The 26,381-nt window shown below is 35.7% G+C and overlaps 1 protein-coding gene across 1 annotated transcript in view; it reads right to left on the bottom strand.

Moving 5' to 3' along the window:
• Positions 1–1,997: 1,997 nt before the first annotated feature.
• LOC149298764 (plexin-A4-like) overlaps positions 1,998–26,381 on the bottom strand; it is a 286,899-nt gene continuing 262,515 nt past the window's right edge. Inside the window, exons 25-31 of the mRNA XM_089487082.1 lie at positions 24,528–24,631; positions 22,648–22,747; positions 16,395–16,585; positions 13,533–13,702; positions 10,590–10,802; positions 7,168–7,318; positions 1,998–2,093 (exon numbers count right to left, since the gene is read on the bottom strand). Of these exons, the coding sequence (XP_089343208.1) occupies positions 1,998–2,093; positions 7,168–7,318; positions 10,590–10,802; positions 13,533–13,702; positions 16,395–16,585; positions 22,648–22,747; positions 24,528–24,631 (1,025 nt within the window). The remainder of the gene's footprint in view (positions 2,094–7,167; positions 7,319–10,589; positions 10,803–13,532; positions 13,703–16,394; positions 16,586–22,647; positions 22,748–24,527; positions 24,632–26,381) is intronic.

The raw sequence follows: 26,381 nt of genomic DNA, 5'->3' as shown, positions 1-26,381 counted from the left end.
TTTTTGTGTTTTTGGTTTTTTTTTGCGCTCCAGATTTGGGGAAGTTAAGTTCTGGGAAAGGTTTTGGGAAAAATGTAACATACAAAACCATAAACAAAATTCTGACAGAGCATTATTGTCTTCTTCTGCACATGTCATGTGTTGTCTGAAGCTGGTCACCTGCATTTCACTACAACCATTTTGATTTACTGCAGTTCTTTGAGTATTTTTATTGTTTATTAGTAGCCAGAAGAAAAAATGTTTTAACTAATGTTCACGGTTCAAAAACCATTATCTTTTTTTAAGGAAATGATACAAAATGTTCAAATAAGGTGCGTAGGGTTTTAAATGCTCTGGAGAAAAAACAAACGCATAATAGTATCCTAAAAAAAGGAACAAAACAAACCAAAAAAATATGGCCCTGTGTTTGTTATATAGTGTTTCCTAACTTGTGCCAAGTGTTTTTAAACACAAAAATGTTTTACAGATATTTTTTCCTACCAAAAAAGGGCAATTATCCCTTATAACAAAATCAAATTAGAAGCCTTTTTTCTAATTAGTAAAATCATAATTTCCATACTGCTAGATGCTTAAAATTATAGAAGATTTTCACGTTTTATTTTTGTCCCCAGAATACAGTTGACCATTTAAAATATTAGAATTTTAAAAAAGATTAACTCTTAGTCACCCATGCCAGTTTGTTCTCAAAAAAAGATAATCCCCCATCCGTAATGCAGGATAAAAATTGTGCTGAGACTTTTCTTTTTTGCTTGATTGTTTTTTGTGCTCCTTATTCCATATGGCAGTTACAAAAACACGTTATGGACTTATATGCTTCGAGCATTTAGAACATATGTAATCCTTTTAAAATTGCTTTAATAAAGCTAATAGGGATTTCCAAACCCAATTTGGCCACAAAATGATTTGCTTTTCTGTTGTATTTTTTAAACTCTCCAGAATATATCCAAAACAAAATTGTACTTTATGTGCAAAATCAAAGTTTATACAGCGAATTAAATTTTTTTCTGTCTGTATCAAAAATGAACAGGGTAAAGTATCTATTCCAATAATATCAGAAATTCTAGGCATCCCTATACCCACGACCCTACAATTACAGGATCAAAAAGTAGTGGATTTAAATCCAAATTTATGATCAAAGCATTCTGCATAAATAAAGAGCTTGTTCTAGATCACATGAAGCCATTTAGTAAACAGTTGTAATCAACTGAGCAAATAGATTCTGAAAGGCTAACCTAAATAAATACTTAATATTTACTTGAAACCCAATCATTGTTGGATGTTATTTCTTTAGATAACCTCTATATTTTTCAGTTATCTAATAGCTTTGTATGAACAAGAAAACAGACGTTAATATAACTCACGGAGAACAAGACACACTACTAAATATATCAGTGTCAAAATTTCCAAGGGAAAGAAAAAAAAAAGAAAAAAATTAATAGAAAAATAAATCAAATTAAAATATTGTACTTCCAACTGCCTCTGAGAGATTGAGTAAGGAAATGTATATGTTTTTTTTTTCATGCAGAACATTAATGAACTCCTTTCCATTAAGGACGGATTAAAAGTCATATTTCAGGATATTGAAATTTTCTTGTTCTGCCAAAGAAGGTTTGTGGGTTCCTTTTTCCGTCAATAGTTACAATACATTAATACTGGGTTTGTGTTCCATCCATACCAAGTCATGGCAAGGAAAGACATTACAAGCAGCACAGCAGATAAGACTTTCTAGTTTCCCATACCGATACTGATTATTTAAATGTTTATGTATAAGAAAAGGTCTTAACCAGAATGTCTTTGTATTCCAAAGTCAGCCTCACTGAATGTTCTCCTTTAATCCACTGGACATTCTAATGTATCCATGGGGTTCACAGAAGAAAAGGAAGCAGAACAGAAGACCCTGCATCCAGCCAATGAAAACTTGCACTTGGTAAATATGACGATCTCGACTGAGGCACGGCTTGGTTTATCCCTTCCAGGGTAACCTGGAAGGACATTTTTCAGCTGTCTATACTCATCAGGGCAATGACTTGTTCTAGTTTGTAGGCAAGTTTTTGTTTTCCTGCCTGGTCATCTTGATCCAGAGCTGTTAAAATCTAGAAAAAGTAAACAGAAAAGCATTTGTAAGGTTTCACACCTTAACAGATATAACGTCCATAAAAATCATACATTTTCCGTATATTTTTTTGCATTAAATAACCCTTATATGAGATTATATGTTTCAAGCCCAGCTCCTGAAGGTCCGTAAATCAAAAACGTTACATACTTTGCATGTTTTTCTTAATCAATTTAACATGCCAAAAATAAAAGTTATTATTTATCAGTATTTATAACCTTACTTTTGAGATAACGTAAATCATATTGGTAGGTCTCATTCTTCTAAGTGATGATCCTATTGCCATTTTTTATTAGCCCTTCTTTACAGTGCATTGTGTTCTCTCATTTATTAACCCCAAATTGGTAAACTGCGAAATTGGTAATGTAATCAAATGCAAGTTAAATTATTACTAGGTGTAAATATTTTAAGTTATTCACCCACCCTATGCCCAGGCTTTTCAATGCTTCTGAAACACAAAGCAAAGTGAAAAGATAGTTACAAATGCCTAAGAATATTTAGAAGCATTGATGAATATGTTACAAAATAAATACCGTATTGGCCTGAATATAGGGCGCACTTTTTCCCCCCACTTTAAGTCTTTAAAGTGGGGGTGCGGCCTATATTCGGGGTCTAGCGCCCGACGCCCGGGACATGCAGTTCCGGGCGCCGGGCAGGCAGCAGAGTTAGGATACAGATCCCCCGCAGCGGTGCAGGGGACCTGCATCCTACTCTCTGATAGGCTCAGACAGCCTCCCCTGCCGGCACTTTCCACGAGGGGAGTCCCAGCAAGGGAGATTGTTAAAGCACATCGTGCAGACGTGCCGGCAGCGTAGGTTGTTTATGCGCATCGCCGCAGCCGGTAAACGTCCGCACGATGCATTTTACCTCTGCCCCCAAGACTTACCAAAGCAGACCCCCGGCGGGGGACATCTACGCAATACGCGTATACAACTTTCGGTGCCGGCACTTCCGCTGAGTGCCGGCACCGGGAGTTGTATACGCGTATTGTGTAGGTGTCCCCCTCCGGCCCCGCAAGACACCCGGGAGTCTGCTCTGGTAAGTCGGAGGGGGGGCAGAGTGGCAGCATATCTCGAGGGGGAGGACAGAGTGGCAGCATATCTCGGGGGGGCAGAGTGACAGCATATCTCAGGGGGGACAGAGTGGCAGCATATCGGGGGGGCAGAGTGGCAGCATATCGGGGGGGCAGAGTGGCAGCATATCTGGGGGGACAGAGTGGCAGCATATCTGGGGGGACAGAGTGGCAGCATATCTCGGGGGTGGGGGACAGAGTGGCAGCATATCTCGGGGGTGGGGGGGGGACAGAGTGGCAGCATATCTATTACAAAACTTTTTCTTTAAAAAAGCACCAAACTTTTAGGGTGCGGCCTATATTCTGGTGTGGCCTATATCCGAGCCAATACGGTACTTCATGAATGAAAAGCATATTCCATTGAACTGTGATATATTTGTAAAGATTGTACAAATAAATATTTGCCTTACAAGCTCACCAGTTCTGTTTAATTACGTGATTTGTGTTTTACATAGATTCATTTTAACTACACTATAATTCCCACCATATGTGGCTTTCATTGCCTTTGTGAACATTTTTTTCTGTCTAAGACATCAAATGACATTAAGAACTGGCCTATGTTATTAAGACTGTCACTCGGATCATGTGGTCATTGTATCTTTTACAAAACATAAGTCTGCCAAGAAAAAATAGATATTATTTGTAGTGTTATTTTTAATTAGATTTCTTAAAAGACATCATAATGGTTATTACTGATATAATTAGAATTGCCAACTGCAAAAACGTAGCAATGATTTGAAATTCACTCATGAATATTTAAAACTATGCACTGAGCATTTTATAAATCGGTGAATGGTTAGAATTGCTTTGCATTTTGTACTATGTAAATGAACATTGCTTATTCCTGGGGCTCCCATAGGGTTAAATATAAAACATGATAGAAAAAGGCTCAAGGCACTCAAGGGTTCCATAGGCAGATTTATTGAAGGATCACTTGATAAAGACCTCATCGTGAGGTCGAAACGTTGTTGTCCTTCTCCGTCAATAAATCTGCCTATGGAACCCTTGAGTGCCTGGAGCCTTTTTCTCTTTTGATTTACTGGGGAGCTGGCCCTTCCTGGCACAGCTAAGCACCTGAGTTCCTGTGGGGAGTGTGTGCAGATTCCTGATTTTGGTGAAATATAAAACATGAGTCTTGGGGAGAGAGGTTTAGCTTAAATTTGCAATTATTTCTCAAAAAAAAAGCTTTCAATGAGGAATGGTTTTAAAGACAGATAACAGGCAAATTCATATGGTTTTATGCGATTTTATGTAACTCATTATCAATATACTCTACATAAATATACCAATGAACTCTTTGAATAAGTTCAACTTGAGACTCTTCAAATAATAACTCTTTATAATAGGCAATCATAAAAATATTCAATCAGACTGGTCCAGTATAGAAAAAAAATTGTATGAGTGAAATTAAGGCATTTTGGCCCATAATGTGATCCAGGCCTGCAGAAAACGTGTCTTTTAGCAGTATGGGGCTCAATCATGCAATCACAGGAATGGAAACAGCCATCTATCACTAGTAGATGCTATACTACAGTTAGCCAGGAGAAAACCAGAATCTCCTATCTCAATCTATGCGTAAATATCGAAAAGGGTATTTATCTTGCAAACTTACTTTCTTTTGTTGTTTTACATATTACAGAATCCTAACAGTTGTCTGCATCAGCAATGGTTGAGGCTAATACAGTGACACTGACAGATTTTAATCTTGCATGGGATAGGTTTAAAGCTAATCTGAATCTAAAACAAGACCTAGGACTGATTAAGATTTTAGCCCTACATCAGGAAAAATAGGCAGACTAGATGGGCTGATTGGTTCTTATCTGCCATCAAATTATATATTTCTATGCAATTTAGCTGTTATTCTTACCAATTATACAAATCCTGTCATAGATCCTAGAGAGACACTACTGATGTACACCAACAGTCAACCAAATTACTTCACTAAGGTATAGGTGCCCTAATTGACATAAGCAAAAATCACACGAATTTGACCCTTTCAAAATAAAAGGGTCACCTCCAAAATACTGCATTCTCTTTTTTTTTTTTTTTTTTTTTTTTACTGCTCCTCTCTGCGGCTGAGCTGGCAAAGTGGTATCACTGTGCTGAAGGAGCCAATTAATTTCCCTCAGCCAATAATTAAGTACAATTTTAATTAGAATGAAGAATTTCCTGCTAGATTTGAGATGGTTAGCACAATGAGTTGTGCTGTGCAATGAGATGTATCCTGCCATAAAGCAGGGAAAAAACCATTAACGCTTTGGGATTAGAACTCTCCAGCTAGGTTTGACTTTGCCGCTTGTACAAGAAATGAGTACGCCATATAAATGATTGTGTATTCAGAGAGCCATTATCATAAATGATTCAATATGCGTTATTTTTAGCATGTCGTCGTATTACTATGTATCAATGAAACATACTTCTGAACAGGGTCCATATGTTTTGTTAATTTTTCTGTTGATATTGTTTTGACTCCCCAGATGTTTTGTGTCAGTCTCACACGCTTTGCTCATCACAGAGTTGGCATTACTTAGCAAATTGTGTCTCTTTCTCCAAATTTCAAATGCATAATATACCAGTAATGCCCACAATTTACAGTGCTCTTTCACTTCACCTTCTCCAGTTGAGTGGTTAGAGTTGGATAAGATTCCAAATATATTATATACTAGTAACACACTTTACAATGTTCTTTCACTTCACCTTCTCCAGTTCAGTGGTTAAAGTTGGATAAGACCAGAAGACGAGAATGCTTCTTATTATGGTCATTAGTTCTGGCTATTGAGTAATCCTACACCCTTGCATCAATTAACTAATGTTCTTTATAAGCTTCCACCCTTAACTGTAAAATAAAAACCCAGAATACTTTGCAGTAAAGAAAGATTGGTTCAGATAGTCCTTCTAAATATAGCCATTTTCTTTCCGATGAAAATAAGATGCCATATGTGAAGAATTAGATCCATCAGGCACTTGGCAAAAGTGTTACTACTATTACAGACTGAGCTGCATGGAAAAAAGTAAAACCAATACACCGCATACATTAATGATATAAGTATAAGTTTCTGCAGTCTTAGTGTTAATAAACATGTGCATATGATCCTAAACTTCAGCTTGACCAGGCTCTGGTGCTTTTGATACATTTGACATGGAAAAAAGTATTTTATATTAGTTTTACTCTGACTCTGTAGCAGCCAGAGGAGCCAAAACTATACATTATATCATATAATTACTTGTTTGAATAAAAATATACACCTTTTGCCACAGTTAGGTATGACAAAGCTACTTCACAGTTGGAAAACTCAATTAAAATATATACAATGAAAAACACTGGCTGCCATTTATCACCAGAGCAATGTGGCAATACAGATTAGAATTAGTAAACATTATATAGTCTTCTCAAGTAGCACACTGCATTATGGAAAACTCAGACACAATTGAACATAATTCCCATTAATTTGCTGGCCAGTATGAAGTGTAATCGCAACGCTCATTATTTCAAATATAATAAACAGTACAGAATGGGGTTATTTTCATTAATGAGAAAGCTTTGGGGACATAGTATTTCTATTTTAAAAAAAGGATTTGTAACCCATATAGCCCCAGAACCAAAAGTTGCTATAAATGCACACTACTCCCAAAAAGTGATCTGAGCAAAACATGGGGAATGAAAAACGTTTGTAGACAGAGCCACATAGAAATATTTAGGAGCTACATGAAAAAAGTATTATATATATATATATATATATATATATATATATATATATATATATATATATATATATATAGTAAAATAACTAGTTTTACTGACACTGGAGCCAAATATATGGAGAGTTAGGAGATACTTGATGGTTTTAGGAGCCAGGTTATGGATATAAAATACAAAAAAATAATAAATATGGTACCAATGGGGAATAATGGCCAACATCAGCTCTGAACATGAATATAAATTACAACCAGAAGAAGGATATATGGTTATAAGGAATCTCACCTCTTCACTATATTTCCCAACATATGAGTAAATCTCAGAGAGTGCACTCATTGTGTTAAACTCATTCATGTGCATACGAGATTGCTCTGCCAAATAAGCATTCATGTCTTGGTCACTTATAGCTGGCATTTTGGCAATGTCAGAATAGTACCTGAAAAAGAAAAGGAAATATTAGCATATAGATTAATACAGTATGGAACCTCTGGGAGATCAGGTAAAAACAAAATTTGTATATTCAACCCTTTTGAGAATGGCCATTCTTTTCTAGAAATATAAATATTATTTTATAGACATTTTAATGGTCAGTGAGTAACAGTGCTTTAGAGTAAGAGTTATTGTAAGAGCTACCTATTATGAAGTATGGCTGTCATTTCCACAAGGTGCAAAAGGGCAGGTAGCGAGAAAAAAATCCATCTACAAGTTAATGCACTCATTATTTTTAATTTATGATGGAGTCCATTTTGCTTTTTGCATGCAAATTCAATGTATTTTGCATGCAAATTGCAATCTCAGCCAATCACATGTATACTAGCAAAACATCAGTGTTCAGATTTACTTGTGATTGGCTACCACCCATTTCAAAAGGTGTTTAGCTCCCATGGACTAGAGTTTTACAGAGCATGGGCAAGAGATGTCGAACTCCAATAGCTAAAGGCTAATTTGCATGCTCCCGAATTCTGAAAATGCTATTACAGAAACATATTCAATAAAGGGAATAATGACACCACATCTATATTGCAGTGCACTAACAGTGCAACACTTCTTCTTAGTCATTATGGGTTCTTGCATTCTGCATGTCCTTCATCCCTTGTGTAATTCCAGTTTGAGCGGACATAGGATGAGAAAGGCAATCAGTCATTGCCATCCACATCTGTGCACTGCTGTCAACTAGTTAATTAGACTCAATCATTTACATATTTAATTTCTTCATACTGACATCCCGTTCAGCAAAGAAGTTTATAACATGATGCATGATTTTATAATTAGGAGCAAAACTCTGATAGACTAAAATAGCTGACAGGTGTCCTATAAACATCGCAGTGGCACCTGGTGAGTTTCGAGACATGTCGGGAGCTATAAAAATTGGACGTTGACATGTTATATAATAAAAACTAACAGTCTGATTGAGTGAGGATAATTATATTAGTAATTATCTAAAGAACGACCAATTAGTCATATGTGACACCCAACCTTTGGGCTTTGGGACAGTCGTTGTACTATATATTTGGAGCACAGGTTAGTAGATTTGACGGTAAAGAAAATGAACAATTTTGTTTTGCTGGTTATAGACAAGGAGTTTCTTGTACTATTGCCAACACCAGATATGTCCTGGTTTAATAACTTGATCAAAAAAACAGCAATTCAACCAAGGTAAGCACTAGTCCAAAAAAAAAAAAAAACTCTGAGGGAAAGGAATTATAATTTCCCCTTTTAATTAGTTCATCTAAAAGGATAATATAAAGAAAAGGTTAATTTACTAGGCTCAAAAAAAGCTAATTTTGCTACTACCAAATAGGATTAAGCCTATTAATTTACGAACTCGAACTACATGTAGTTAGGTCTACCAACCTTTTTAATACCACCTTAATACCAAAGTCACAAGTAACCATTTGTTTGCTAGAGGAGAGAGTATTGTGTATGTTTTAGGGATTTCTATTTTTCACTCAAGTTTTGCTTTAATAAAGGCCAAAAACTAAGGATATTTCAACTATGCAAAGAAGTGCCTTCATATGCACTTTTTGGTTCTCGCTCTGCAAGGTGAATTATTCCACTAACCATGCGACCATTCCTTTCCGCCTACCAAGCCCCTGTCATAAGCTTTATTTGTATCCAGGGGAAAGGAGCTCACTGCTCCTTTACTTTCATTTGAAGGTGGATCTTACATCAGTAAGAACAATATTTTCTTTCTGGCTTCGATGTACTGTGATTTCTTGGTTCTCTAAAACAGTGTGTTGTACAGAATTCTTCTGTTTGGCTACTGGGTACCTTTCAAATATCACCAAGGGACCAATTTATAGCAACTTAAGGATGTAAAGAATAGCAGTGCACCCACTGGAGTGTGTTAACAGAATCTGCTAAACACTTTAGTGGATGCAGCCTGCATTAACAAATGGATTGGGGACTTAAGGCAAGGTGGATAACTAACGCTGCATCACTCCAGTAGTTTGCCACATCTGTGCATGAGGCATAATCTAAGTTGTTCTATGTGCATTGGCCCTTGAGCATAAAAGCTTGTATGAATTGCTTCCAAACTGATACACTGGATCCATTAAACAGACAAACTATTTTCAGTAACCTTACACCCTAACATACTAGCCTTACAGTTTTGGTTATTACAAAATTGACAATCCTTGTTTTAGTAATTTCACTACTTTAAAGCTGGCGCTCATCGTAAATTAAAACTATAAGTAAAAGTGGCATTAGGAACATAAGCAGTATTATTGTTCAATGCCAATAAATAATTACTGAAATGTAGTATTTGGCCTCATTTTGACGTATTAATATTTTCTCCTTAAAAAGGTTTGTCATCAACAACATATCAACATAGTAATTTAGGTTGTAAACAACTATGCCCATCAAGTGGCACCTATCCTTTATTATTCTACTATTTATAGCCCTGTATGTTATGCTTTCCAAAATAAAAATCCAGACCCTTTTGAAGGCATCTATTGTGTTTAATAGCACCACCTCTGTTGGTAGTGAATTCCATACGTTTATTGTCCTTACTGTTGGGAATCTCTTGCTTTATTGTCTATGAAATATTAGCTGTTCCAGTCTCAGAGGATGACCTCTTGTTCTTTGTAGATGTCTATTAATTAACAGGTCACTGGAGAGCTTTTTATATTGGCCCTGCACATATTTATACAACATTATAATAGACCCTCTAACAAGCTGTTTTTCTGGTGTATATAAATGCAACCTTTTTAGTCTCTCTCTTCATAACTAAGGTCTTCCAATCCCCTTATTCATTTTCTAGCCCTCCTTTTCACTTTTTCTTGTTCTATAATGTCCTTTTTAAAGACTGGTGCCCAGAATTGTACCGCATATTAAAGGTGAGGTCTTACCATTGACTTGCCCCGTTTTATACATTTGCCTTTGCAGCTGCTGACTGGCATTGCGCATAAGGAAACATCAATGACCTAGTAAATCCAGTGTTCATGGAGGGCCCCATAACAGATTTTAAGCACCCCAGAAAAAGGGCCATTTTCTCCTTTTGTACCATTTTGTCTTAATGTTTGTTAAAGTTGTTAATTTTAATGTTATTTTTAATTTTTACTCTCCCTATTAGCACTACAGAATCTGCTAGTGCCATATAAACAAAATGCAATGTAATATATTGACAAGTTTCAAAACATACTATGAATATATGTATTCGATTTAAATAAACAATATCATGTATTCTAATTTAATCAATAACTTACCGTTCTACCCAGTTTTTATAACTGGGGATATCCTTGGCATAAAGAAGTTTGTTGGAAGGAGAATCTTTTCCCAAACGGTGCTCTGATGTTGAACATGAGTCCATGAATGTTTGAGCCACCACAGAAAGACAGGCATCTGTAATGCTATTCTTGTGGATGTCAAAGACAAACTGGGGATTTTTGATAACGTTAACCCAGAATCTCAAAGGCAAGCTGTCAAAAGGCACAAAGGCAGTAGTGTTAAGACGTACTCATAGCTCACAGACTAGGTCACACTAGGAATACAGGAAAATACTCTGGTTATTCATGTCTCAAAAAAGCTCATTTTCTATACAGTCTTTGCTCCAGGTAACATATTTTAATTTTAGAGTGTACTAAAAATACAAAAGAGCATAAACATTGATTTGATGTTTAAATAAAAAAATACAAATAGAGGAAGGGGATTTTCATCACAAAGTATTGAATTTGCTCAATTCAATGCTACAATAACAATTACTTAAGAAAAAAGCCTTATCATTAAGATTCTAACTATACCTCCAGTGGTAGCGAACAAAACTTATAGTACCAGCCACAATATAAACCTCTTTGTTTGTCTCGAGTATGCCATATTGGTTTGAGTTTGATTTATCTGAGAAATAGTAAATTCCTGAAAAAGGATAGTTTTCAGTCTAATCTATACAACATATCTATAATCATGATTGGTTAGATGCGCCATTATCTTAATATGACAGTTAAATAACAATCCTACACGTTTTCCTTGAGTCCCTTGTTCTGTATATCTCTGTTTTAACTTTAAATGTTATCCGATATGACATGTAACCACTAAATCATACTGTATATTAGAGGCCATTCGTAGTCAACACAATACCATCCTAACTCAACATTTTGCATGGCTGCTAATAAATATTACACATTTTGAGTTGCAATCATACTTTGAACTCTGCAACTGATCTAACCAGACAACTTTACGTTAGTATGGTAATGTTTAGTAGTAATTAGCAATTAGTAAAAGAGGTCATGATTGTGTTTAGCGCACAGAAGAATAAGGGGACTGTGAGATTCTTCCTCCCCTCTGTGACATAGAAACTAGATCTGCACATAACTGTGACATGCTCATAGCCTGGGCACCAATAAGTGCCTGACTAATGAACCATTAGCATATTATTAGCATTATCAGCACTTTTAATCTCAAGATGATTGCAGCCACTCAGGCTAAATGAGCAGGGGGTTTATTTAAAGGGGCAGAAAGGGGAGGGGTGGAGGAAATTAAGAAATGATCTCCTTGCAATCAGATTAAAGTAATAACATTTTATAGACCTCATCATAAATGAGATTGCCATACTGGGTTCATTGAAACTTTATTTACAGAGGTAAATACTTTTCATTTTCCAGTCAAGTCTGAAACTGTGTCTCTATGTGACAGTACCCAATAATTAATATTGTATCAATTATGGCATTACTGTAGATTATATCTAAATCATTGTCTGCACTTATAAAAATAAAAAGGCTACACCAAAACAGGTTATAATTAAGCAGTATCCTTCTTTGGAACCCACTCATTTAGGGCTCAAGTAAGCTCAAAGAGGATTTACTTCTATTTTAAAACAAGAAGAAAGTAGTATGTGACAGTTACAGCAGGTGCGCAATTAGACAGGGAGATTGCTAAAATAATTGTCGTATTTAGAAAGCGTACATTTGTATAGAACCAAAATATTATATAAATACAGAAAAACAATAGAAAACAATCCAGACAATACCCCCCCTGTTTTGGATTACTATCCAAAAGGGTCAGCCTCAAGGGTTCTTCCGAGATACCCCACAGAAGTATATATCAAAAAGGCATATAAAAAAAATATATATACAAACAGTGCAGCATATCAAGTAAAAATATAATGTTTAATAAACATATTTTAAATACACCCACAAGTGAAATGCTATTTTAAATATATAAAATGCAAATAAGCAAGTAAAAGTAGAAAACAGCTTCTATGTATGGCTGTGGTGTCCCTGGATGGTATGTGTAGTGGTCATGCAGCTCCAATATCAGGCAGAATATTCTAATTGTATCATTTGGTTAGTTAATAGTCCCTGAGGAAGGCAGACATAGCACTTGATATATTCCATCATTTATTCCCTGGCTATGTCAAACGCAACCCATTTGGCTGATGTGGAGATATTTGGTTGCTGCTTTGGGGCTACAGGTATTCATCTCGGATTGTCTTAGCACTGCTTTTCATTGTCATGTTATGTTCTAATATTGGAGCTACACTGCACATACCATCCAGAGACACCACAGCCATAATTAGAGGAGGGTGAGAGCCCCAGCTGGGGGCTACATAAAAGTTGTTTTCTGCTTTTACATGCTTGTTTGGATTTCATATAATATTATGCCACTACCCTTGTGAGTGTATTTTAGATATGTTTATAAAACATATTTTTAACATGCAATCACATGAGATGTTATGAGATGTTACGAGTCAATTATGAATTGCTAAAAATTCTGGCTGTATACTTCATAAAATTCTAAATATTCATAAAACTATTCAAAACATTGCAAGAAGAAACAATGAGATGCATTTTTTTTTAGGAGACGATAATACCTTCTTCAGGTTCTCTGAATTGATAATGTAGCATTATAATGGCCATAATAATTGAATGACAGTGGATTGTATTATTCAAGGGATACCTCCTGGTTTAAATGGTGACTTAAAAATGTAAAGCAAGAAAAAAAAAAGTTAAGTCTTGCTATTAGGTAAAAAGCCTATAGCATCAAAATGCTATAAAACTGTATGCTCCCTGTACATTAAATATGTGTATATGATAAAATATCCCACCAATGAAGAATACATATTAAGGTACTTTGTAAGTAAGCTAGTTCTTTGAGCAACAACAACTCAGCCAGCATTTAGGTATTATTTAACTATGCCTACACGTCCTACTTACCAGTTACTCTTCCAAGTGTGTCGGACATGAGGATCGTGGATGTTATGTTTGTCCGCTTGCTCGTCCAGAAAGTCAAACATGTACTTGATAGCAAGTGGAAGTGCACTACCGCGGTGTGCTGTACTAAAAATTGTCTCAAACAGGTCATCCACAAACTTCTGTAAAGTGCCCTGCAATAGAAACATAGAAAGTGTCAGCAGATAAACATTTGTCCCATCTAGTCTTCCCAATGACATAAGATCGCCCTGTTACAAGTGCTCCCTCACGACTCAGAGAACATTCAAGGCCATCATCATGCATCAAAGGGCCACTGCATGAGTAATCAGACCTGTCACTTTGCCAAACTCTTGGTGTACTTGGACGATTAACTTTGGCATCATTTGTAAGTAAAGTACCTGGACACCAGTATCTATTATAAGGCTTGTGGGAATTATAAGTAACTAATCATACAATTTAAATGTCTATCACAATTTGAGCCTGGAGGTACCTGTTTGTATGATTATTAACCCTCACTAATTTCCCCCATTTAATGTTAATAAATTGATCTTAGTGGCTTACATGTTAGAAGTGAAAAGGAAATAGGCAAGCTCAGATCAGATGACTGAAGTAGTTCCTAATAGGTAATATATAATGGTGCAATGCAATCTACAGCAATTGACATGAATAATAATAATAGTAATAATAGTAATAATAATAATAATGTGTTCACTGCCACAAAAAAAAAACCAAATATCTCAAACGTAACAGGTTGTCTTTAGGCTGCTTGTTATGGATCATTATGACAGACATTGGTAAATGCAACAGTAATAAGACACTAAAACTGTCCGGCATTTACCGCAATATGTATTACTACCAATGTTAGGCTTGAGTAATAAGATCACTTCTAGCACAATGATAATGGCATTGTTGAATAACATGTGCTATGTTCAAATGTGCACTTGTCTTTGAAAACAATTTGTGAACAACAGCATGTATATATATATATATACACACACAAATACACCATATAAATATATGAATTATAGGAATTAAAAATAAAGGTACTACTAAATAAAATGTTAAATAATTTACATCCTCATAAAATAAATTGATTTCTGAGAACAGCTACGGAACAAATTTAATCAAATCTGGATGCTGTTTGAGAGCTAGAATATTCATGTTCCCATGTCTTGCAAAACTCAAACACCTGCATCTTGTGAATCCCTTTTGCATACCTTCAAGTAAATTGTAAGGAAATATCTGTTCTCTGCAGCTTCTTAGGTTGAATTTACTTTTTTTAAGGAAACAGTAACTTGAAAAGCATTAACTGCCTGGCCAGTATGAGAATGAATGAGGATAAAATATGTTCTAAATGTCATGATATAACATGGTTTTGTATTAGTGGTTCTGGGGCAATATTTGGAATTTAGTCACCTAACAAAATAATCCAGTCAGCATGACCATTCTGTTGAATGCTATGATGGTCAAACCACTATAATCACTTTTTTTTATATATTTAATTTCATGTTCATATACCTCTCTATTGTTCTATGTTTTAATGTATTTTTTTTCTATCACCAAAGCAAGGAGAAACACTGAGCTTCAGGAAAATTCCCTTGAAAAACTACCTGAATTCATTAATTAATTTGAGTCAAGATGTATACCCTTCTTTGAGGGTTTCAAGGACACAGCTGGATAACTAAACGTGGGGTTTTGTGTATAAACCCAATCTCCCAGTGAAGTTATGACAGCTGAAAATAATTTTGTCCTAGCCATATGTAACTAGGGATATCATGTTAAGTGAAAATGTTATTACTCAGCTTAATCCCCCTCCACGGGGTAATCGATATGTTTGGTTAATATGGCATGATGAGCCAGGCTGTCCAAGTTGAGAGCAAATCAACTAAAAAAGATCCTGAGTCTGATACCAAGAGCTAACAATTATGAAAAAAAGACTCTGACACTGTTTACTCCGCAAACTGGTTATGCAATATGACTTACTTTTTAAAATTCAGCTACATTGCAAGAGAACTTTAGATTAAAAAAAGTAATAAAATGTTGGCGAAGCTACTACCTCCTTTGAAGTATGTCAGCAAATTTAAATCCTGTGCAAGTGACAGAGATAAAATAATTTGAGGGGTGTGGTTGAAATGAAGTCTCCGGCATTGAAGAAATAGGAAGTCAACAGATGTAAGTTATAAACCCGTCAAACAATCATTCTCCATGAATGAATTCTTGCGGAGATAGTCAATGAATTTTCTATTAGAAGAGTTTTGGTTTTCTGACTGCTCTCCTGAGCCACATATAATGTTTTATGGAATATCTAACCCTGTCAGCAGCTGCATTTGTCACTACTTCGTAATCAACATGGATACCGAACATACCTCCATTGTTTTGCCCATTTAAAGTCTTGAACTGGTTATATTTTAGTGTTTTGTCAACACTTGCTGGGTAAAAAGAACGTCTGCATTTCAAAGGTGTAACTACAACATGAATAATATTTCTGTGATGCTAAGAGTCTAACGGATATGTGTTAATAGAAACAAAATCAGGCAATTTTCAGCTATTAATAATTTTCTGCAGGATATGGCAATGGAAATCTGAACTCCCCATTCCATACCGTTTTAATTATTTTTTTACCTTCTTTAATTAAAGAATTTAAAACCCATGCAATTCCAGCAAATGTTTTTGTTTGTTTTAAAATAAACATCTAAATGAGAGAAAGCATACTATATAATTGCTGATCACATTTGCAGTACTTTTTATTAAAATTATTTCTAGTAAAATTCACGGTCTCTAAACATAGAACGTAAATTTTTGTCATAGACCTTTACGATATTGTGTGTTTTTTAATTCAATTTTATATGTATGTATTTTACTTACTTTGGTTGCAAGGAGTCTTGTTAAGTAGATCTCAGATACCATTTTACTTCCCCTGTCTCCTTCTTTTTGGTCCCCATGTTCATGGTTTTTCACTAAATGCCACACCTTTAGTCCACTCTCAAGATCTGGCGTTATCATAGGAGTACGAGAACGAAGGCTGTCTGGGCTCCCAGTATACTTTATCATGTTCTCTGAAACAGACAAACACACAGCCAACCATATAAAATGGGGTCAACCCAACACCAAGAAAAGATCACAATCACATTTTTTAGAACTATTTTATGCAAATTCAAAAGAAATGTGACATTGTCTTCAAGAAATCATTTATAGCTACAAGTAGTTGCGGGCACTTTTATGCATAGTTACAAAGCCCGTGATTATAAATGCCCTCTCAGCCTTCAACCATTAGTTCCCCAGTACTTTTTAATGAAAGATTTTCTGTTGAATAAACTCATACACTTTGACTACACTATCGCTATGGCGTAATCTAAACATATGGAGAGGGGTTCATACCTTCCAGCACTGCTCCGTTTTTTAAGTTAGTCCAAAAATATTTTCATAAATTCACACGTCGTTATTCTGTTATCTGCTGCTAATCAAGGCTAAACCAGAATAATCAATCCCTATTGTGTTTGATAGGCACAAGACACATACCTCATTTAGACATTTGTTTATGACACATACAATAGATTCTGTCTAGTTATTCTCACTGGGAATGAAGCGCAATTAAATTAGATTATTAACTGGTAAGCAGGTAAACGCGGTGTGTGTATTAAATACAATAACAGTTCAATCTGTGGAAATTGTTTCTTTCTTAATCAATCCACAGAACAAAGCATATTATGAAAGTACTGGTTTGTACATCAGGTTGTTATCTGCATTATTGTTAGTAGAAGGGGGGTTCTTATTATTGTTAGTAGAAGAAGGTACGACATGTGTAAATAAGCTGCGAACAGAAAGGGAACAGGGCCAGGAGAAGACTTTGGTCATCCTTACAAATTATAAGCATGGAACCGTTTGCTACCATTATACCATAATGTGCTAAAATCTGTTTTTGGCAAGATAAAGCAGAATTATTACAATCTGTCCCTCCAATACACAGTTATGGTGGCATGGTTCAATAGTAGTAAGGATGGTATAATACGTAGTCTATCTTTGTGTGCCTACATTTAAATAGGTCCTAATAAATAATTATACTTTATTACATAAAGTAAGGGGCTGTTCCTTGTCATGTCTCCCATAGATTGTATTCAGTGTTTTCTAATGAAGAAAATCAATATTGACTTTATCAACTTTATCAATATTTATCAACTTTATCAATATTATCAACAAATATATTGAAAGTGAAATCCACAAATATTTGTGCTATAGAGCATTAAAAGAGCACTTACATATCATATGCAATCCTACACACACAGGGTAATCGATATGTTTGGTTAATATGGCATGATGAGCCAGGCTGTCCAAGCTGAGAACCAACCAGCTAAAAAAAAGATCCTGAGTCTAATACTAAGAGCTAACAATTATAAAATGCATTTGTATAAAAAACACAGTTCATACAAATAAGCTTGAGTGCCGCTCACACTCATTAGCTCTAAAAAATTGTAGCTTTTTTATTCAGCTTAATTTAAAACCTTTCTGTTTATGCTGAAGAGAACCCCATCAGAAAGCACCATGTTGTAAGATTATGCATGGAAATTGGTGGTTAGAAACCATTGTTTGACACATCTTTATAGAAGTAAAATTACAGCATACTGCTCCTTTAAAGTCAATTTGTTAAGAAATTTAACAGCGGCTGTATTAATTCAAAATCAGACACAGCAAATTATAATGCCATAAAACAGTGAAAACATGGTATTAAAAAGAGAACAGAAAGCCTAGGCCTGCAATCAGCTGTATATCAAATAAACTGTCTGATCATTACTCTAGGGAACAAACACATTATCCAGCATTAACCAGTACTAGGGCTTATCAGAGGAATAACGGATTCAAACCATTAATGTATGTAAGTATATATTATTAGAGTATTGAAAAATATTATCTGTTGTCACATTATCACAGAATTTCTTTCTTCTACATCACATTCATGTAGTTTTACAAAACAATATTCGTTTTAAAGATGACTCATTAACAGTTTATTAGATGACTACACACAATACTGTCAACCACAACTTACAGTCAGAATATGAACAAAGCAGGGTTTCAAGCCATTATAAGAAAAAATCTTGGATTTGTATTTCATGTAGAATTTTTGTAGTTAACTTCTTTGGAAACCTTAATAATTATTCCATTGAGCTTACTTTTTTAGGATGACATTGTCAATTCACTTAGCTTTTTCCAAACAAAACTTAATTTGGTGCAGATATATTCTAAAGTACATTAAAATGTTGATAATGTTGACACTAAGAAAGAATGGCCGCATGACTGAGGATGACGCCAGGCAGCCCTCCCTGTTTCTTGGATGCTGTCCATCATCATGCAGATTACAACAAAACGTCGTGGTGTGGCCCTTGGGAACAGCCATTAGACAAATACGAAGGAACCAATAAGGGATTTTCCCCCAGTGTGCTGGTGGCTGCACATCTCACCCTCCTCTTTTATGGCTTGGGTTTTAGTATTACTTTGTCGGTTAGTTATGGTGGCATGGTTCAATAGTAGTAAGGATGGTATAATACGTAGTACACAAGCTTCTGGCTTTAGGGCAGGGCACTATCTGGGCTGGTACCCTTGTGATTCTGGTTGATTGTTATGTGCTACAGGCAATGGGATGCCAATAGTCACAACAGGAATATAATTGGTATGCCTATGTGTTGGTTAAAAGTGCAATTAGTTGGCTCAGTTGCCAACTCATTTTAAGCAGGTTGACTATGTGAATAATGGTATGTTGATTTGCATTTTTTCATAATTATGCTTACAGTTTGATTATATGATGTTTAGATTAAGTGAAATATTGAGTGTCACAGTGTGGGGTTATAAGATGGGGCTCTGTGAATAAAGTTATTATAACTGGTGTGGTCTCATTATTTAAAGGCGCGGAGAAAAGGGTGCCAGCATTGGCTCTACCTCAGTCATGTAAAATGTTGTATGATAATTGCAAAACCACAATACACACAATATACTTATGTTATTGTAACACCATAAAAACAGGGAAAAACAACAAAACCCCCCACAGAAGATCAGTGTCAGTTGTATGTATGGCAATGCTTGGCTGAAGAAAATTAATATTGCTAATTACACTTCTGTAAAGTTTAACCATGTTTAATGATGTATTTTATGTGGTTATTAACACACAGCAGCATTACTGATGATTCTTACATTGTCTTAAAGAGCACTGTTAATGCTTCCTGAGCTTCATTGTAATTATTGGGTAAGTGTCATGTTCATTTACACACCGACTGCTGTATACGGAAATTAATGATTACTTCTCGTCCTCCAACTTTTCCCCCAACTTGGCAATAACAAGGAATGTGAGGGGAAAATATCTTTGAAAAGGTCACGGTGTCTTTCATTAATTGCAGCAACACTTCAGAAATGAATATTAATGAGTCTTCTTGGCTCATTCGCATCAGTGGATGGAGCTCCTCAGGAGATTAAGTAGCTGCAGTATTTTGTGTTATCTGCAAAGGATAGCTACCAATATAGCGAATATTTGCTATAAGAAATTTGTAAATCTATGTTTAAATATCTGTTTAAAGTAGCTAATTCAAAATGGCTACAGACCTTCAGATTAAAATAGGTTTTGGACCTAACATACTACAATTTTTATTCAACATATAATGTAGTTGTTTTGGTTACTACTGTATCTATGTTTTTTTAGGAATAAAGTCACAAAAGTCACAGTTGTATCTTCTCATCTCATGTATAAACATTTGTTGTGTTTTTGTGGAAAAATAAAAAGAAAGAACAACATGAACCACCATTAGAAGTGGTGGTATTAGATACTCAACAAATATATGTCTAAAGGCCCAAAATTCCATTAATAAAATCACCCCCAGTGTTTAGAATGAAATTACTCTGGGGCATAACAATCAAAACATTGCATTTTCTAATTAGTTATCTGCAATCAGATTTTTTTCTTTTAGTCTAGTTGAACCTACTTTAAACGTAACAAATAGTCCTATTTGTATTTAGCAGATGAATCCAGTGTAATGTGCAATTCTATGTGCAGTAATTATGCTTCACAATTATATAATTTTATATGCATTGCATTCTATAACGCAGACTTGCTTTTTAGATTTCAATGAACCAAATGAAAATAACCATTAACACGCATAATAAATAGCATAAAACAAAATGGTGCAGTCATTGTAATTACTGTACTTAGAGATCTACACTTATGAAAGTTATCTTAAAAGCTACGGATTCATTAATTCAGTTGGACAAGCAGTATTTAAACCTACTTGTGTTCAACCAGTGGTTAAACCACTTAACAACCTTAAATAAGTGAGGGCCCTTGAAAATCATTTCACCAAATGTAGTATGCCCAGCCCATTGTGAAGGATGAACTTTAACATCTCAAGAGCAAACGAAAAACCAGGGAGATTCACGTAGACCGTCTCTCTATAGTATGACTCCAGTAACTACAGCCAAAACCCATATTTCCCAATTAAATTTTTTGAACGTATAGGAAGTGGACATTTGAAATCTCAAAGAGTTTATTTAATATTAGACATATTTTCATCAAATGCAACGCAGCATACTAGATGTTACTGTTCTGTAAGAAAATCTAATGTGAATAGGAAAATATATCGTTGTTCTGCTGCCAAGTTAGCAGACAGCGGCAAAAAAAGTTTATTTTAGTCACCGGGTTAATGTACCAAAGGAGATTAATTGAAAGGATCAGTCGGGCTCTTGGTGCAGCTCTGTTGACACCACAAACGCCTCATTAATTGTGGTTTTGTAAGTGGTAACCTTAGCAAAGAGGTTGGGGGCTAAAAGCAGAACCTAATGATGCTTAATATCCTTGCAGACATAGTGTGATAGGAATAAATAACAAGGAAATTTCCCAGTACACAATTTCAGTACTTTTTTTCTTGCAAGCTATTTGTCTAGGAAATTGACATAAGTGTTTTAGCCTTAAAAACACTCCTCTATGCGCTCTCCTCACTGTTGGTACATTATATTGTATGGCTAAGCCACTGTAGTTTATTTACAAAATACTGAATAAGACAATACAGAGATAGGGCTTTGGACGATATCTTGTTGATATAAAAGCTGGATGGGTGGGAACAGGGCCGGCCCGACAATGGAGCCGAGTGGGGCAACCGCTCCAGGCGGCACTTTTGAAGGGGCGGCACTTTGCCGCCCCAAGCCCTTTTTTTTTTTTTTTTTAAGCGAAAGAGAGAGAAAGGGGCGCCGAGTGGTTTTCGCTTACCAAGCTGTCAGTCCCCGCTCGGCGCCCCTCTCTCTCTCTCCTCTGCGGCGAGTCTTCCTGTTCGGTCTCGGTGCCGGATTGTAATGCTGAGTGCCGGAAGATTTCCGGTGCTCAGAATTACAAGCCGGCACCGAGTCCGAACAGGGAGACTCGCCGCAGGACTGCTGAAAGGTAAGTACAAGGGGGGGCGGCAGGGACGGAGGGAGAGGAAGGGTAGATAATGGGGGGGAGAGGAAGGGTAGATAATGGGGGGGGCGGCATTTTAAAATTCGCCCCTGGCGGCATTTTGCCTTAGGCCGGCCCTGGATGGGAAGTTTGTATTCTATCTGCTTCATTGCTATCAAACTCATCTGAAATATCATATAAGATCCAATGGCTTTTTAGGACATAAAGCCTCTGTAAGATGTCATGATATAACCTTGCATCGAAGATGACTTTAACTGTCCCCTGTGCGAAAATTATGCTGATCTAGCAAGTAAAACTGGGGTAATAGCTGCTGTCAAAATAAATTAATATTCTGCTTGTTAAGTAGGGTTTGGGCACCTGATTAATTTTCCCTTGGCAGTGCAGCCCTGCAGATCACTGGAGCAAAAGGGTATACTAAAGTTAAAAAAAGGAGTCAAAACAAGCTACAAAGATTGTAATATATAAAGTATGATACCCCTGATGTCTTTAAACTGGTATTTCATTACTACTGGTGGAGTCTTAACTTCACAAGGATATATATATATATAATGGCATTTATACAGTGCCACAGAAAGTCACTGCAATCATAGGCCAACTTGATCATTATTGTACTTTTCATGTTTAAAGCAAGACAAATACATACACAGTAATATCTCTTAACCGGGGTTTTTAAAACTTCTGACAGTGTCTCACCATATCTACTAGCAGATGTCCTGGACACGGTAGAATTGTTGACTGCGTTGTATGCAGTAACTTGTTTCGATACAAGTGCTACCACAGAGCCATCTGGGACCTGTAAAAAATAATACAAGATGATAATCATTTATCAAAGCTACAGTGTATTATTGGCCTAGACTTGGATGTTTTGTAGTTATGAGTTGTCACAGGCATGAGAATCATTGCTATGTATTACCAGGTCAAGTTCAAGGACATGATGTAAACAACTAGGACTTAGTTTTTTTTACTTGTGTTCTTTAAGATCACTTCATTAACTACCAAAATATTTCTACGCGTACCTTCAATTAAAAAAACAAACACAAATGCAGACAGTATTTTACCTTTGACTGCCATTGATCTAGATTTGATCTAGAATTGGTCTAGACAAAATGACTAGTTCAAACAGTGTCTTGGTATCCTAATTTGCACTGGATTCATTTTTGCATCACAAACCTATAAATCCTATTTAATATTTAATACAGTTGATTTATTGTAAACAGGGTCTAATTGTGTTTTAGAGTGATTTATTATAAAGATAATACATTATGTGCTTTACTGATTTCATTTCTATAAACCGAGGTTATATTTTTTTGACTGTTACACGTATAAACTGGCACCTTAGACCAGTTCAAAGACCTATAGCGTCATATGTACATTGTGGTTTGGGTCAAAGAGAAAGTATTTTTCTTGGGTATTTTCTTATTCTCTCATTTTATCATCTATGGTTCAAACCTGATTCTTAATCTGTCCTTTCCATCCTTGCTACAAACAGTCAACCCCCTGACATTTAATGAAGTGGATGCTTTGGAAATGCATACAGGGTCCTTGCCTGAGAGGCCATCTTATCTCTAAAATGATTTGCACTTTTATGAACTGAGGGAGATAAAGCTGGCAAAGGCAATAGGACAGACAATGCCAGCAGCATGTGGGAGAGAGTCCTTTCTTGGTGATTGGCAGTCAGGTGACAATTGAAGGTCTTATCTCCTACATTTAACACAGAGCTGCCCCTGTTCCTTTACCCTCTTTTCTGTTCTTGCATGTAGTTCTTCAGATATAGTTTCCTTCTGATACTGCTACCCTGCATGTGTTTTTGTTTAAAAAGGGACCTGTCTTGTCCTAAAGATCTGTTTATATTCTTGTGATCTCAGAGAACATTGAGAAACCTACTTTGTTACTTAAAAGTTTCTTTGATTTTTTTTTCTTTTTTGAAGAGCAAAACATTTTGGTCCTAGTCAAAAAGATACTTCTTGAAAGTGTTTCAGTGAGGTGTCCATAGCAATTTGTACAACGACAACTTGTTTTATAACTGTACCTTCCAGCTAGACTACACTACACAGTGCTCGCTTTAAGAAACTAAACTTTCTCTTTGTGCCTGGTAGTTAAGCTCATCTTAGTCTACAATGCATCTTTTCAACGTACCGACATTTAAACATCTAATGACATGAAATTGGCAGTGTAGGTATAAGATAATTGCATGTAATTATGAGATAGCTTCAAACCAAGTAAATATATGATGACACAGAGGATAAGAAATATGTACTTATTTCTCAGTGTAGAGAAGTCTAAAATGATTGCTTTAAGAAATTGGGAAAAGGCAAAGGTTTATTGAAGTTTAATCCTCGCAGTATCAGATATGCTTACAGCGGTCATTTTTATATGAAAATGAATAAGTAAACTTAGCTTTGCATACCGCATACTGAAGTGATAACGCATGGAAATAGAGAATGCTAGGCTTTTAGTCTGCTTACTTTCCATTTCAAAGCACAGGGGTGAATTAAAATCCCTTAATTCGAGGCAACAGGCAGTAAAGTGGTTTTAGTAGTACCTGGAACTAGGAGACATTTCATCTACAGTACCTGATAGTGTGCAATAACATTCAGTCTCTTCCAGTCATTCTCGATCTTTGTTGTACCATCTTCGTCTTGGAGAATCATCCGAGCTCCATTTGCTTGTCTCCATTCTAGAAATGTAAAAGATGTTTTTTCTTGAAACTACCCAAAATGATGTTTAACACAGTGTATTGTTTCCTTCTGCTATATGGTAGCATATGTCTGTTGCTTGGTAATCTATGTAACACAATTAAAGATCTGGTATATTTCTTTATCTAGATAAGTGTAAAACTTATTTACGTTACATCTAAACCTCAGACGCTCTAGTTTTAACATGTCTCCTCTTTTGAAAGAAACGTACCTTCTGTTTAATGATTTCACTGTTTCTATTATATCTCCTCTTTCCTCCAAGTTATTTGCATTTAGTTCCCCTAGTCTTCCATGATAAGACTAAAGACTAGCAAGAATGTAAGCAAAGCTTGATAATTATTTTGTATACAGTTATTGTACCTTGCTGTGCTTCCATAGTTCATGGATGATACACGTCATATAGTGTCAACAAAATGATGACATAAGGTGTGATTGTTAACTAAAGTTATTTAGGTAAACCACTAGGACTGCAACATGCTTACTTTCAAGGATACCTCTCCAGCATTTCATATGTGATTTAATAAAGATGCTAACTATGTTCCTTTATAGGAATTATTTCTTAATAAAAGTCAGGTTCCATTTTTAGAAACCAACATATAAGACCAGAACTTCACATTTAATAGAAGCTTGGAAAAAGACTACTTTAAATACTTTTTTAACCTTGGAAGTTAAGCACTGTCTTGCTTAAAAAATATATATTATAGTAGAACATCTAAAAAGAGGACTTATTTCTTGTTAATGGCTTTCTATAATGAATGACCTAATAAACTGGAAAGAAAAACTCTGCTAAAGGTGACCTTAAATTGGTATTTTCTATTCACTGCATCACATGGAAGAAGAAAAGTTTTGTCCTTAACACTGTCATCGGATCAGGGAGCTCCTCAAGGCAAGAGCACTAAGATAGGCATTCTCCAATCCAATCTTTTACAGTTTTACCTTGTCAAGTAAAGGTAAGTAAAAATCCCATTATCATTATCTCTCCTTCCTATCGGAAGTACTAGTGAATAAAAACTCAGAAGACAGCGGCAGTGAAATCTTTATATTTCATTCAGAAGATAGTGTATCTTTCATTCCATACATGAAATGCTTATTTTTTCCCTCTCCAGGTATCGCAGGAAGCTCCAATTCAGAGGGTATCTTTAATGAAAGCCAAGGACACTGCCAATAACAAGCTAACCCATTAATAGTAACTTTGGGAATACAGAATCCAAAAATTCATACTGCTAAGAGTGTACATTGCTTATTAAAATACTGCATTTGGATAAAATGTTACATAAAAAACAAGTATTTTAATAGAGATGGGATATATGTCTATGCATACTTTTATAATAACCACTAAGAAAGGATCTGATCTTGTTTATTGGGAAACCTTCAGCATAGTTGTGATAAATGGCACTGATACTTTATTATGGAGGGCTAGCACCGGTAAGTTTTTGCAGGAGTTACCATGAGAATGGTGCCGACTATATCTGAGTTACCATGAGATGAGTTTCAGCAAAGTCTGAGTTACTCACAGTTTCCAATAAGTTGATCCCAGAGAAAAAAACTGCCAACTTGACAAAATATAAACTTTTATTTTGCCTTTTCAGTAATTCAACTATTTTTTAAACATGTTTAGATTTTGCCTAATATAATGTCTTCGGGTAGCTGCATATTAGCCATCTGTATGTATTATTGCGCAATCCACTAGACACCATGGTTAGCATTGGCGTGAACCAGCCCCATGTGGTG

Source organism: Sceloporus occidentalis, unplaced genomic scaffold (genome assembly GCF_023333645.1).
Source record: "Sceloporus occidentalis isolate IW3139 unplaced genomic scaffold, rSceOcc1.0.p SCAF_31, whole genome shotgun sequence".
Taxonomy (NCBI): domain Eukaryota; kingdom Metazoa; phylum Chordata; class Lepidosauria; order Squamata; family Phrynosomatidae; genus Sceloporus; species Sceloporus occidentalis.
This window is presented reverse-complemented; position numbering and strand designations above follow the sequence as displayed.